Source organism: Crocuta crocuta, unplaced genomic scaffold (genome assembly GCF_008692635.1).
Source record: "Crocuta crocuta isolate KB4526 unplaced genomic scaffold, BGI_CrCroc_1.0 scaffold64, whole genome shotgun sequence".
Lineage (NCBI taxonomy): Eukaryota > Metazoa > Chordata > Mammalia > Carnivora > Hyaenidae > Crocuta > Crocuta crocuta.
This window is the reverse complement of record NW_027530640.1, coordinates 12,289,030-12,303,624: the sequence shown is the minus strand read 5'-3', so window position 1 is coordinate 12,303,624 and position 14,595 is coordinate 12,289,030. Positions and strand designations below refer to the sequence as shown.

Sequence of the window (14,595 nt, the reverse complement as noted above, 5' to 3'; positions counted from 1 at the left end):
TGTTGCCAGAAAAAAAAAAAAAAAAAAAAAAAATGCAGAGCAACCAGATCCCCCCAAAGACACTGAAACAAAAGACTGATCTGTTTATACAGTCACATGAAAAATAAACATCTTTATTTTTTTGCCTACTTTATTTCATTTTTTCAAATAAAATTTAAATCTGTACAAAGTATACTGTTACAGTATATATTTTGTAAGAATCAATGCCTAAAAGAATCACAATACTTCAATAAGCAGTACAGCAGACCTCGCTAGTTTCAGCTTTGATATTGAACAAACTCAAGCCGGCTGATGCACAACACATTTGCTTGGTTTCCACATGGTGAGTTCCCAGCACTGAGATGGGAGAACATGACAGCAAGTATGGTTATATTACAGCCCGACACACTGCGCTTCTTCATGTGATAATAACTGCACATATTTAATACAGAATGCTCAAATTTACTTTTTAAATTGCATTTGCTTACTTCTTAGTTGGCAAAATTCAGCATTCTTAATGGGGTCCCCAAACAGTGCAAATTAATGATATTCTACTGTATAATTGGCACATTTCCAATAAGGATTAACTTGTAAACTCAAAGAATATCACAACTTCGTCCTAAATTTTAACTAATATACATCTGGTCCATTTAACCAAAGTCATTTTGGAAAGATAGTAAAGAACAATTCTATTTTTGAAAGGATACTCTTTGACCATTCTTTAGAGAAGTAAATTTTTAAATTGTCATTAAAATGTTTTACTATAAAAATTTTACAAACTTGATTAGAAATTTCAAGATTATGATTCACAGCAGACAAATACAAACTTTATATTCCAACAATACCTCCTTTTAGACTTTCAAAACAGAGCACAATCATGTCAGCTGTGTTAACTAAAATTCTGAACAGTGTACTAAATTTATAAGTGGTGCTGGGTCTAGCAAGTGTAAATACACAGTATATTTAATGAAAAGAATTGTCTTCTTTATACTTTATTTGTTTTCCCATAAGGAAACATTAATGTTTACATTCTTTAATAAAGTTAATCTTACATCAGAATATAACTTAATACTGTCAGCAACAGGGACCACACACAGTAAATAAGAAGCACATTTAAAATAAGTCTGAATTCACATAGATTAACATTTGTTGGTTAATAAAATATCGACAGTATTACAATCTTACAATATTTACAGTAAGAAAAATCTAGAGTAATATATACCTTTCACAGCAGGATTCCTTTTTTATTTTTTAAAATTATTTCTTCCAGTTTGGGATTGTGTATACATGAAAAGCTCAAATAAAGCAACTCTGCAATATAATCTTAAAATAATGGCTACTGGGGGGAAATTCTATCACAACCATTGAAAATAATGGTGACTTTTCACGGAGTCTGTGGCATCTGAGAACCCAGTTAATTAACCAAAGTCTCGCCCCAACCAGCCTCAGTTACCCAGATTAAAGCTGCAGAACTCCGGCCTTCCCTGACTGCTGAAAACCCAACAGATTTTCTCAACATGCTATAAGAAAAGAGGGAAATAGGTTTCAATTCACACCTCATGGCTGGATGTCTCCTGCCAGTGTATATTCCCCAATTTATGCTAAAAGGGCCCATTTCCTCTCCAAAGCCTCACAAGAGTTTACACTCCAACTACAGGGCACTTTGACACGGAGCTTACTCCTTCCTCAACTCTTGTGCATTAAGATAAGGCATGAACTTGGCCCATATAATACACACCAGCATCTTACTTGGGACCAGGGCAAAGAAACAGACTAATGCAGTTTGCACTGAGGTCAACAGGGAAAATGGGAAGCGATGCACATTTCCAATTAGAATGGCAAGAAGACCCACATCCCTAAACTGGAATTTGGCCAGGGCCTCAGAGTTAGCACCCCCTCTCTGAGTACCACAAGCGATTAGGATGTGTGCTCTGGGCCTCCTCAGAGAGAGAGAGAGAGAGAGAGAGAGAGAGAGCGAGCATCTACAGTAAGTAACACCATGTGAGACATTAGTTCAGTGATGACTCCCAAGAAAACAGATACAATTCTTGAATCTGGGGCTGTCCACAGCACCTGAGGTCACTCATCTTAGCTGTGACCTGTCCCAACGCTGCTTACTTTAAGAGATCTGATGGGCACAGAGCACTCAGGGATATGGCTGCTGGCTACTTTGGACTCTAGATCTCACAGGTAATCAACAGGTATCTGGGATTGAATTAGCAAACTGTACCATAGCTCCTTAAACAGACACTGTCAGGTTTGAAATCATGTCAAGCATGAATCTTCACTGTCAGGTCAGAAATCAAAGTGGGAATCTTCCCACGTCAGCCAAGGTTATTTTGTCAAAACCTTAGAGGAGTTGGACAGTTTTTCATGTTCCAAGTGATTAGTTTACATATTTCAGTCAAGCTGGATTGGCAAACCAGACTGATCTATTTAGTTAGCTTTGTTTTCATTTTTGTTTTCTTTTTTGATTCTTATGTATGTGTTAACCCAAAGCTGTTGTATTTGGGCTAAACACACTGACAGAGAAAATTCAAACTACAAAAGTTTTCAGCAAACTTCTGTGGTATTTTCTTTTTGGAAGTCAATGCAAGATCTAAAGGTATTTCTACCTAACAAAGTCTGTTTAAGTGTTTAATGTTATTTCCTTTTTGGTCCTATACAGAATGCTATGGCTTCTATATAGGTCTGAATGCTGCTCCATGTAGATTCCTTCTGTATATCTAAAAATATATACTTTTCAGTAGTTCAATACATGGTTAATCTTCCCACAGAGGAAGATTTTTGTAATCACAAGTTGCAAAGTAGAAAAAAATCTCCTTTCTAAGAAAGGAAATATACTTTCCTATTGTACACTTTTGAAGAAGCCCAGAGGCATGCACCAAAAATCATTATGAAAACTAATACATGCATTAAAATGGTGTAGAGTTAAAGTGCTGTTTCTCAATTTTTTAATTTGGAGAAGACATTTTGTCAGATGTTGACTCAAAGATCTCCCCCTCCACCCCCCCACCCCACTCCATGGCATTAAGAGAGAAAAGTAAAAAGTATGCATAAATCTTTAAACTGTTCTTTACATAGGGGAAAGGACAGATACAACAACTATCCTATTTATAAACTGGATTCCCAGTTTTAAATAAAACCAATATTTACTGGTAAAAATTGTCAAAGCTAATACATCCAAACAAATACTACTAGTAAATAATGTTCTACATAGAGAATAATTTACTTTGGTTTTATGTACCTTCTCAAAAATAATACTGGTGTCCCATACGTCACCAAACTGATGTGTTCCAGCAAAGCTGTAAGGCAAATCTTTTTGTTCCTAGTGACATCTTTTTTCCCAACAGACAAAACTAAAATCTTTTGGTGAGGAAGAGGTTAAGGTAATAGCTAACCCCTTGGCATCCTGAGCATTGTGGTTTATCAAACTCTACCCTGCTAGAAGCTGTCAGGCACCCTGACCCCTGCCTTGAACCAGGAATGGCTCCCATGTCTAGAGATGCCCTAACTCCTTATAAATAGCTCTCAGAACATTGCTTCTTTTTCCTTCTGTCTGGATGTTATAATGTCTAACAAAGCTGGTTGCAATGTCACATTTTGCTAGTAGGGGCCACCATCTAACAATAATTCCAATCTGAAATGTTTAAGCCAATAGTTAGTTCTTTATCAGTTAATTGCATTAAAATTTTCTCTGTAGAGTTTTCTTAGAGCAGAGATCCTTAACTTGGGTTTCAGATGTGTGATGCCCCTGAGGTTGCATGTAAAATTATCTAAGTATGTGCAATTTTTTTTTCTGGGGAGAGGGCCCATCACTTTCATCAGATTATCAAAGGTATCTGTGATCTCAAAAAGGGGTTACAGGGATTTAGAGGGATACCCGTAATTCATTTTATACTAGGAATGGGAAATGGGGGCAGAAAACTAAAAATGGCCTCAAAAAAAAGGGGCCAAATTGCTGATCTTTTCCCTTTATTCACATTTGGGAAATAACTGCTTCAACCTAGGAAAAATAATTAATTAAGCTGATTAAACTCCATTAAAAATAATCAAAGCCACTTTCTAAAATATTTTCACTTTCCATATATGGTAAGTTTAGTCTCCAAGAAAAGGTTTGGAGATTGAATTTTTCTCCTTTCCCTAAGGAAATTCATAAACATAATGCTGATCATCTTCCACATTTAAAGATCTGATAACCTAAACCTTAAGACAACTCTAATACTTTAAGCTTTTAATTTACAATTTTGAGTAAAGGATTATCTAGAGTTAAATACACATTTGTCAACTTTCATCCCCCCAAATTGGTCCACAGTTAGACAACTACTGGGAACAATTCCACTAGATAAACCTAAAATCTGAACAAAAGGGAAGTTTAACTTTCTATCCCAATTGAAAACAAATCCACAAGGTTCTACAGTAAAGTCCAGCCACAAACATTCACACTAGTCATAGAGGACTTTCTCATTTCAATACATCACTGAATTACCAACAGAATTTGCAAATATGAGATCCAGAATGACTACCAAAACATGCTGAGAAGAGCATGTCAAGAATTAAACTACCACCCTCTCCCCACCCCCCCATCCAGAAACACACTCAGGCATTCCAAAAATAAACCAGTTCTAAAGAGAGGCCTCTCGCTTGTTAGTTTTAAGTATGAAACGCCCAAAAGGCTATGGAAAAGGGAATATAAAATGAAATAATTAAATAACTTACAAAAATTAATTTTAGCCAAAAGACATTTCTGTTCTATTGACAAAACTATCAACTTTTTTTTTTTTTTTTTTTTNTTTTAAACAGTGTTGCACGACCTCACTAAGACAAAAAATAAGTTCACAGGTACACATCTTGTTCTCCTATTCTTTCTAGAGCACATCTTGAGGTTATAAGAATGCTTCTAGTTAAAATAAAGACTCTTATCCCTTGCCACCCTCCCCCCCCTCAAAAAGTGAGTGAACCTTGAATTCCAAAAAGGAATATTCATTTAATGTAATTATTTCAATACAAGTTATATCACATAGACCATGATGAAACTCTATGAGCATTATGGAAAACTACATGAAAGAGGGAGCTGCCACTTGCCACCCACTTCACTTCCAGCTTTTGAAGCCAATACGCCAGCTAGACTCAGATCTCATTGACTTGAGCGAAAAGAAATCAACACTCCAAACCAGGCCATCTCAGGCTGGAAGCTGCATCTCAAAGACATCGTTTCATATGTATATATATATATGTATTTTTCTATCCTAAGCTTTCATTTTTGTCTACTCAAATAGTTTAATAAAGCTCACATTTACAAAGGATTATATTGGCAAATAAAGGCCCATATTAAAAATTTTATCAAAACAAACTTTTGTTCTACATAGCTAACACTAAGAAATATTTTCTTGGACTTATAAAGCATATGTAATTGCATATAAGTTTTGCTTTGGGTGGGATATTGAAAACAACTCTGTAAGAAATTAGAAAAGACTAGAAACAAAAGTGAAAGTGACTAGTCTTAACTTTCAAAAAATCAAGTGCAAAGAGAAATAGTGCAAATAATGAAAACTAGAAATTTTATAGGCAACTTTACATCTTTCCTGCTTTTGCACTTTCACATATTGACTACTTTATAAACTCTAACAACTGTATGCAGCATGGAAATGGGCTATCATTTATCTCCATTGACTAGACTCAAGGAATCCTTTCAAAGGCAGTCATTTAAATCACTGGTTCTTGACTAAGTTTGGGGATTCACTTTTTAAAAGACAATTCCAAAGGGAGAGGCTATTTAACAAGGCTATGCATGGACTTGAACAAGTTATAGAATGTAAGTGTATTATAATTTAAAATCTGTAAGATGTGAAAAGCATACTAAGTGCTAACTCTAAAAAATAAACTGCGATAAAAATAATTCTACTATTATTAATGAACTTGACATTTGGAAAAAAAAGTTACTTTCCAGATACAAAATCAGAACCTCTTTTTTTAAATCTATCTTCAAAGAAATTTTACCACTAATGCATTCAGATTCGGGTAAAATGAAATAAATAATCTGTCAGAAATCAGTGAGAATAAGTCCATATTAAACTAACAAAGATTCCAAATATACTTGAATTATGCAATTTAAAAAACAAAATATTATAGCAATTCTTTATCTTAAATAAGTAAAAATGTTCCTGGGATACTGGGAATGAAATCTAAACATTATCAATTCACCCTACAAAGAATGTAAGAACTTCCAAGATGCACTAAATTATACTGTTAACCTCTGTGACCACTGAACACATGGGAATTCTACAATTTTAAAGTAATAAGAAAAGTGGGAAAACAAACAGAAATTTGAGTTTGGGAGGGTATGTTGCCCAATTTCAGCAATATAGAATTACTGAGGATCTCATAAGGCCCACAGTTGTAAATGGTGGGACTGCAACTGAAAAAAAAATAAAATAAAAAAGATACCTAAAATTATAGTTTAGTGTTTTCACCTGGTTTATTCTCTTCTTGTAAGAAATTAACATGGACCAAAGGCTCATGGTTCTATAAAATCAAGTCATGATATGGATCTTTGTGAACTGGAAAATCAAATGATTTGATCTAAGGACCATTTTGAAAAGTAAAGCTAAACTACACTGTAACATGAGACCAGGAAAATAGTCTGTATAATAAACTTTCTGATAGTTTAAAAATGATAACTGAAGAAAATTTTCTTAATCTTTCCCTCAAAATAATAAGTCCCTAGTACCAACATTCTTTGACCAGAAAAGCTGTCATTCCACAACTGTTCTATTAATTTGTCCAGAAAAGCAAATATCCTACACCTGAAAACAGATTTGTATAATGCATCATCATACTAAAAACTAGCTACAGACCAACAGCTTTCTCATAACCAACAAGGGACCCATTTTCTCTGGCATTATTGAAATTCATTAGTGAATATCAACTTCATTGTCCTCAGCAAACAACTCTCATTTAAGACTCCACCTTAGTATCTTTACCTACCTCTAATAAAAATTTCTCCCGCTTTACCTCCAAACCATTCCCTTGTATAACTCACACTCCCATTCATGAACACATTAAATAGTTCTTCCCTTTCTGCTCTCAAATTTCCAAACCAGTAAATCTTAGCCTCCAGTAACTTACCTAAAATACACATACTTCTTACTCTCTTCAATTCAGAAATTTCTTAACAATTTCAAGGCCCTTCAAACTGCCAACTTAAGACTATAGGGAAAATAGCACTCAGAAAAACTGCACAATTATCTTATTATACAGAAATCTTTCTGGGATCAGTTAGCTATGTTCTAAGGCAGGAGCCAGCAATTTTACTTTCCTCTTAAAGGGGTAAGCTTGAGTGTCACTGCCAGGCCTATGGCAAGGAGAAGAATAAAGGAGAGAGAAACAAGGAAAAAGAAGGATGAGAGGGGGAAAAAGCCAAATGCATATGGTAGAGGTAGGTCAAATGCCACCAACAATGACCTACACTGGAAATTGCCAATCTACTCCAGCTAAATGGGAGTTTGACCTAATCCCAACATGTGTCTAATAACTCATTAGCTGATGCCCATCACTGGTTAAGCTAGTCAAGACAGAATACATAAGTCACCTGTCCCATAAGTTTGCTACTTCACAATAAGGACATCTTAAGTCCTCCAAGGATCCTTCTGTTTTAATCTAGTTTAGACTAAAACACATGTTAAGAAGAGTATTTCCATGAGTCTCAAAATTCCAGAATATAAAGGTTTGGTCCTTGAACTTGGAGGCCTCCTGAATTATTAAAGTGTACCCTAAATCAAGAAAATAAAACAGCTTAAATTTTTCCCATGAAATGCTACAAAATTTTAATAAGCAGACTCCTAATAATCATCAAAACAAAGTATGCTTTCATGAAAATTCAAAAATCTTCCAATTCCAAAGTGAGTGAAATATTTTGGGTCTGTAATTAACTTTATTTTACATAGAGGATCACCACCATGTTTCTACCTATCAAACAAGACAATTTTCCACAAAAGCAAAGCACATCAGGGAAAAAAAGAAAAAGAAAAGAAAAAGAAAAAAAAACCCAAACATAATATGGGGACAAAAGAAAAATATATGAATAACTATGAAGTTTTTTTTAAGAAAAATGTTTCTAACAAATGACCTGCCATATTCAGCTTTCCTAACAACAAAAATTGTCTAGACCATTCAACATCAAAACTTGGTAGTCAGTTTAGGAGCTAGAAGATGACAAATTGTTGGCTTGAAACCAATCATATCTTTTACTTTCAACTTGGTTGTTTTTGCATTATGAAATTCTACCTGACATGCTAATGCTAGTTTAGATGATCTTCACTTAGCCCATAATAATGAAATTTCTGTTTGAAAAGAGCCTTTCAAGTGGCCTAGGCCTTAAATCTAGGCTTTTAGGATCAATTAAAACCCAAATATTAAAATCATATTTTCTTAAAAATATATTGCAAAATCTCTAATTAATGCTGAGTGAAAACAATAATTTTAATAGCAATGATCATTTTAGTTTTACAGTGTACTTCATTACAAATGGTCTAAGTTCAGTTAACCTGCAATTTAAAAAACCCAAAAATATTATAATGTATGATTTAAAAATGGATAAACTTTAACAGACTTTCCACAAATAACTTCAGTGAATTTATTCACTTAGGCAATTCTGATAAATCTCTGTCCTATTCATTCCACTCTCATGAGGAAGTATATCTGTCTCCAAATTATTAAGATATTCAAATTTAAGGATACTCAACTACAAATGTTATACTCAGAGTTATCACCGATTGTTCCAAATCTAAGCTGCTAAAGATTTGCTTCTTTTACCATCCTTTTACATGGAAAGCAGGATCTCATTCTGATATTGAAATAACTCAGGAAAAAGTCATTAGATTTGGTATCTAATTTTTTTTAATGGGGGAAATATTAAAAGTATGTTCACATGTAAAATAAAATGAATTGTGGAGCTATGAAAACAACTAGAGCAACAATTTCAGAAATCTCCATTCTAAAATAACCTGGAAGTGTGTGTGTGTGTGTGTGTGTGTGTGTGTGTGTGTGTGAGAGAGAGAGAGAGAGAGAGAGAGAGAGAGAGAGAGAGAGAGATACAGGAAAATGAGTGGGAATATTGGAGAAGAGAGGGTGAACCACGTGTGGGAGATAGAAGTAATCATGCCCATGGTGGTTTCTCCATGACTGGCATATATCCCAACATATTACAAATTTAAAAAAAAATGTTTAGAAAGTTTCAAGAGTGCCAAATGCAAAATGTTACAGCACAGAAACAATGAATGAGATAACCCCTACAAATGTCAAGTTCCATATGAAAACAGGAAGAAAAAAATTGATAATATGCATCTTTTTTAATATACCAAATCTTAGTTGACTTAAAGATTATATAAAGTGCTTGGGCCATGATACCCACCCATATTCTCATTATCAGTGGTCTTATCTTTTCCCCTCCCTTCCACCCAAATTTAGTTCAGTGTTCCTGCAGAAAAAGTACAGCATTCCTATATTGATAAGAATAAGAAATGAAAACAGTGAGTACAACTGATATAGATCCATTGACTTTTATTACAAATGTACTTGATCACTTGGCTTCAAAAAGTTTAAAATCAATACCCTATTTTCTGTATGCCAGTACAAAGCAAACTGTTTTACAAATTAAATACCTAAAAATTTGACAAAAATATTAAAATTTGATGAAAAACAATTATAAAAATCCTTAATCTCTCTCTCTTCAAAAAAGGAGGCAGTCTTCCCAGTCCTATTATACAATATTAATAATATTCACCATTTTTAGAATAGGTAGCTAAATTATATTTTTCTGTTAGCATACAAAACTCTTAGACTAATAGATTTCATTTGTATATGCTCCAGTTAAGTTTGTGAATGCCATCTGATTGCAATATAATCAACTATCTTTAATTGAGTCCTAATTTACACTTATTTAATAATTTGCATAGTTTAAAAGGGATAAAGGTTATTCTACAACTAATTATCATAGGCTATTACAGTGCTATTTTTCAAGGCAATAAGTATTTGCTCCCAAATGAAATTATCTGTCTTCTTTAGGCAGGGGTTAAAATTACTAGCAGCTTTCTCCATTACCTGAAAAATCAAATTGGAATAGTTATCCATCTCTAGATGTGAAGACCTAAAAAAACATACTGATATATTTTCCACTTTGAGTCAAATTTCAACCCCTGCATGGGACTAGAAAATGAGACTTTCAAGGTTTTTATTTCCCTGTTGGTTTTGGTTTCTACTCTCCATGGCTTTTAGGAAGCTGGGAAAGTTTGTCTTTCCTGACTCACATTGTCTCTCTTTTCCATTTGGCAAATATTCATCTACCTTCAATCTGTATCTAGTAGAGGAAAAGCCGACATGGCTTTTCTTATGAACTTCCTTTGTTGTCAAAGGCATGTATAATGATTTCTACAGTTCTGGTTAGTTAACTTTAGCTCCCTCTGTGGCTGGATGACTGCTGCTTCTAACATCAGCATGATAAATAGGAGGCACAAATAAAAAGTAGCTTAAAAAAAGATTTGGTGATTTAAAAGAAAAAAAAAACACAAACAACACCAAACACACACACATATATGGGCATTTCAAATCTGGTGGCTGATCTCTGGATTAAATTACTTGACAGTGTCTCTCATTTTAAAGAACGTCAATATTGCAATGCATTTCAAGTTTTCTTTTATACTTAGGCAAGTAATACGGTTTAACCAAGCTCTTGGACCTTAATTGTAAGACAAAGCAGATCATTAAAAATAAGGCATACTTGTCAGGAATTAAGTTTTGTTTGCTTGTTTTTGGCACATTTGATCATACTGTCTTCTATGAATAACACATATGGTCAAATATACCATTTCCTTTTTCATTTCAGCACAAAGAGGGTTTACCAACTAGTAAAATAAAAAACAAGGAAAAACTCCAACATAAAACACTGAGATATAGAGCCTTGGTAAAGTACCGAGCACCTGGGGAAGGTGAGGAAAGGGTGAAACAGTAGAGGAAGGAAAGGCTGGGAGGGTGCTTGGGGAGGTAAAGTGAGATGCAAAAAAGAGCATCTTTACAGTCACTTAGTCTTTTCTAAGATCACCTCTTAAGTCTTAAAAGTTTTGCATGTGGATTTCTTTTTAAACCCACTGACCATAAATCAGAAACTGGTTTCAAAATCTTAGTAAGATTGTGTTTAACTGTTATAGTGTAAAGACAATTGCACAATACATGTGCTTATTGATCCGGTAGGATTCCAAGCAGAATCTGAAGTCTGTAGGTTAAGAAAGGCTTCGCTTTAGGTAACTGTGACCCTAAAGAAAACCTCATGAAAGAACTCACATCTCAAAGAAAGGACACTTTGCCTAAGTTTGCTGTGTTTTTGTTGACTTGCACTACTTATTGCTGGCTACTATGAAACACTGATCTAGGAGTACTCCAACAACCTGTAGTACAAGGCTTAACTTTAAGAAGCTATAGTAAACAAGAGACAAAATCAAAGCAATTCTCTTTCCTAACTAGTAACAGCACAGAGAATGCAGTCTTTTCCATATCACAGTAAAAGTACAGTGAACAAAACAGCTCAACAAACCTTAAGACAAAAAAGTGCAGGTTATTAATGTTTACATGCAGTTGATAAGCATTCCAAATGTCACATTATGCACTGTAAAAGCTCAACTTTACTATATGGAAATAAGAAAAATGCACCTTGGGGGAAAGGGAAAAGCAATTTAATCATTTCCAGTGATTTTGTAAGTAAAGAAATTCCTAACTATTGTACGGTCACCTCATATTTAACATTGTATGAATATTAAAAGCAAACAATTTAATGGGAAAATGCACAGTACAATGGAAATAGCTTGTTATTCAACACATACAGTAGATCTCAAAAACAAAGACAACACACTCAACCAGGGAGCTTAAAAATATCAAATCAAAACCCAAAGAACCAGCAGAAAAAAAATTCCTTCAAAAAGACAACTGTTTCACCTTCCTAGGCCAATGCTTTACAATGTGAGAAGCACTGATACCTTCCAGCTCCTACAGGTGGTGTCTTCTACATACAGCAGTAAGATCTATATGGCTGATTTGCCAAGAAACAATTCCATCCCCAGAACTCTCTATAGCAGACAAAATCCTTTTTTTAAAACCAAAATACTTTCTACAGAATTCCAAACCAAAATGTACTGTTTAAGGCATCTTTTTTTATAACATTTTCTCTTCACTCAAAGATGATAGTCATGCAGCAGTTTAATGATAAAAATATATTAATATTTTACTATACAGCAGCAAGAAGTTAGTTGTCAATTAAAAGCACACGAACATCTTTAAATGAAAACCTGTAAAAGACTATCGATACAAACAATTTCAGTTTGGAGGACACCAGCTTGGTAAAGTGCTCTCCTAAGCTTTGCATTTTCATACCCTACACCTTGAATATATGAGTTATAGAACATACTTTTGATAGAAGGCTTGTACACTTGGGGAACACAAATACACTTAGCATATAATGTAGCCAGTAATAACTAGCACCACAGCTACATGGAAATCCTTTACACATACCAACTTGGCTTTCACTTTTAAAATGAAACTCAGAATCCATGGCTCAGTAGGATAACTATAATTGTGTTGCTCTGCTTTTTAACAGGTCTACATAAGTTAATAGCACTGGCAAAACTCAAAGAATAGCTTCAGACCTCTTACTAGTTTAGGAGACAGTGCTAGTGACCACAAATAGACTTGCTACCTGATGTCCAAGTACAGGTTCACTGGAAATTGCTGCACGTTAGTTAAGTTTTTAAAATCTTTCTACACATAATAAAAAAAATATATTATGAACGATACATCTCATATACACAATAATGACAAAACACCTACTCAATCAAAGCAAACAGATGCAGAAAAATATGGGAGATTTCCTTTCTCTTTCTTTTCTCTTTTTCCTTTTACTATTGAATAACTTTGGTTCCAACCGTAAAAATCACAACTTAGCAAATTTCATTTAAATGCCTTTTTTAATAATTTCTTCATGTTCACAGAAGTTTCACTGACCATTTTTATATGTTTAAGGTCCAGATGCAATGCATATTGTATAAAAGAGAGCACTTATTGTTTACCTTGCATGAATTAAACCTACGTACCTTTAACTCTACAAACTTCTGCATAACATTTAGACAAAGCTCAGACACACAGCATGCCTAGCCCTCATATATATACACATCTCTAATCACAGGTATATAGGGTGTCAAATATACTATAATAACCTCCATGTAAGGTTTGAAATTTGGTAACAAAATGAGAAAAACTAAAAATATTATTTTACGTGTTCTAAAATATCTCTTTTTTGTGCTAAAGTCAAATGTTAGCTCAACATGAAAAGGACTTTTATATAATTCAGCAATATTATAATCTTGACCATTTTGCAAACACTTTTAATAATAATAGCTTAAACGTGTACAAAAGTTCTTGGTTAATTAGGGAAATAAACACTCAGTTCTTTATATTTTTTAATCAAGTAGGAAACACAGTTCATATAATGTTATTACTTTTTGTATTTTTTTTGTTTTTTGTTTTTAGCAGCTGCTTACTGTTTTATATGGTGGATAAAGTGGACAACATCCAGCGATGGGTGGCAAGTCAAGAAGAGAAACTGTCAGTTGGTGGAGGTTCTGTGGGTGGTGCTCCCTTGGAGTTAACAGTTATTTCTTTTTTTTTTATTTTTATTTTTTACTTTTTAACTTTTTATTTTCTCTCTTTCTTTACAGTATATTTTCTGTGTGTGGCTGTGTGTGTGTGTGTGTGTGTATGCATGTGTGTGTGGGTTTTTTCCATTCAGTTTGATCAATCTTCTTCCCCTTCTTCTTCACCCTGCAGCAACAGGGTGGCAGCGGCGGTCTCCTCCTGCTGTTGCTGCTGCTGCTGGTGGAGCTGCTCACAGGCAGCTCGCTTCTCCCTCTGTTTCTCTTGAATCTTCTTCATCTCCTCCGAGTACTTGCAGAAGGTGTGTCCGAACTTGGCCCACACCTTGTAGGGCACGGTGATGGAGTTGCGGTAGGTGGGCTTAACCTCGCTCACTCGCATAAACACGCCGTACTTGTTAGAGCCCACATCGAAGAAGAAGCGCTTGTTGTCCACAGTCAAGGAGGTGCCCTCGGGCAGCTCGGCCGGCTCCTCCTCCACTCCGTAGTCATCGATGAGCTTGGCCAGAGCGTCGCGGAACTCGATGAGCCCCTGTGCGGGCAGCGCAATGGTCTGGCCCTGCGTGGAGCCCAGGCCGGGCCCCCGGTTGACCGTCTGGCGGATGCGCAGGAAGCGGCCGCGCTGGTTCTCCTTGAGATCCATGTAGTACTTGCGGTTCTCGCGCACCAGGAACTCGCTCTTGAGCGCCCGGCGCGGCTCGTCCTGCGCCTGGGCCAGGTCGGGCGGCTGGCTGGGGCCCAGCTGCGCGTAGTGCTCGATGAAGTCGCCCAGGTAGTCGCGGAACTCCACGGCCACTGACATGGAGAGAGTGAGGCGGCTCTTGTTGCCGCCCGCGCCCACCTCAGCAATCTTCAGAAAGCGGCCCTTGGCGTTCTGTTTCACGTCCAGGTAGAAGCGCTTGTTCTGGATGTCCACCCGCTT

General features: G+C 35.5%; 2 protein-coding genes across 2 annotated transcripts in view; both read right to left on the bottom strand.

Annotated features, from left to right (window-relative positions):
• Positions 1–102: 102 nt before the first annotated feature.
• Positions 103–4,721, bottom strand: IGIP (IgA inducing protein). The gene has a single exon (XM_077768756.1). It carries the CDS (start codon positions 417–419, stop codon positions 258–260), a length of 162 nt encoding a protein of 53 aa, XP_077624882.1. The 5' UTR covers positions 420–4,721; the 3' UTR covers positions 103–257.
• Positions 4,722–9,523: 4,802 nt separating this feature from the next.
• Positions 9,524–14,595, bottom strand: part of PURA (purine rich element binding protein A) — an 11,882-nt gene continuing 6,810 nt past the window's right edge. The window contains exon 5 of the mRNA XM_077768889.1: positions 9,524–14,592. Within this exon, the coding sequence (XP_077625015.1) occupies positions 13,816–14,592 (777 nt within the window). The 3' untranslated portion in view covers positions 9,524–13,815. The remainder of the gene's footprint in view (positions 14,593–14,595) is intronic.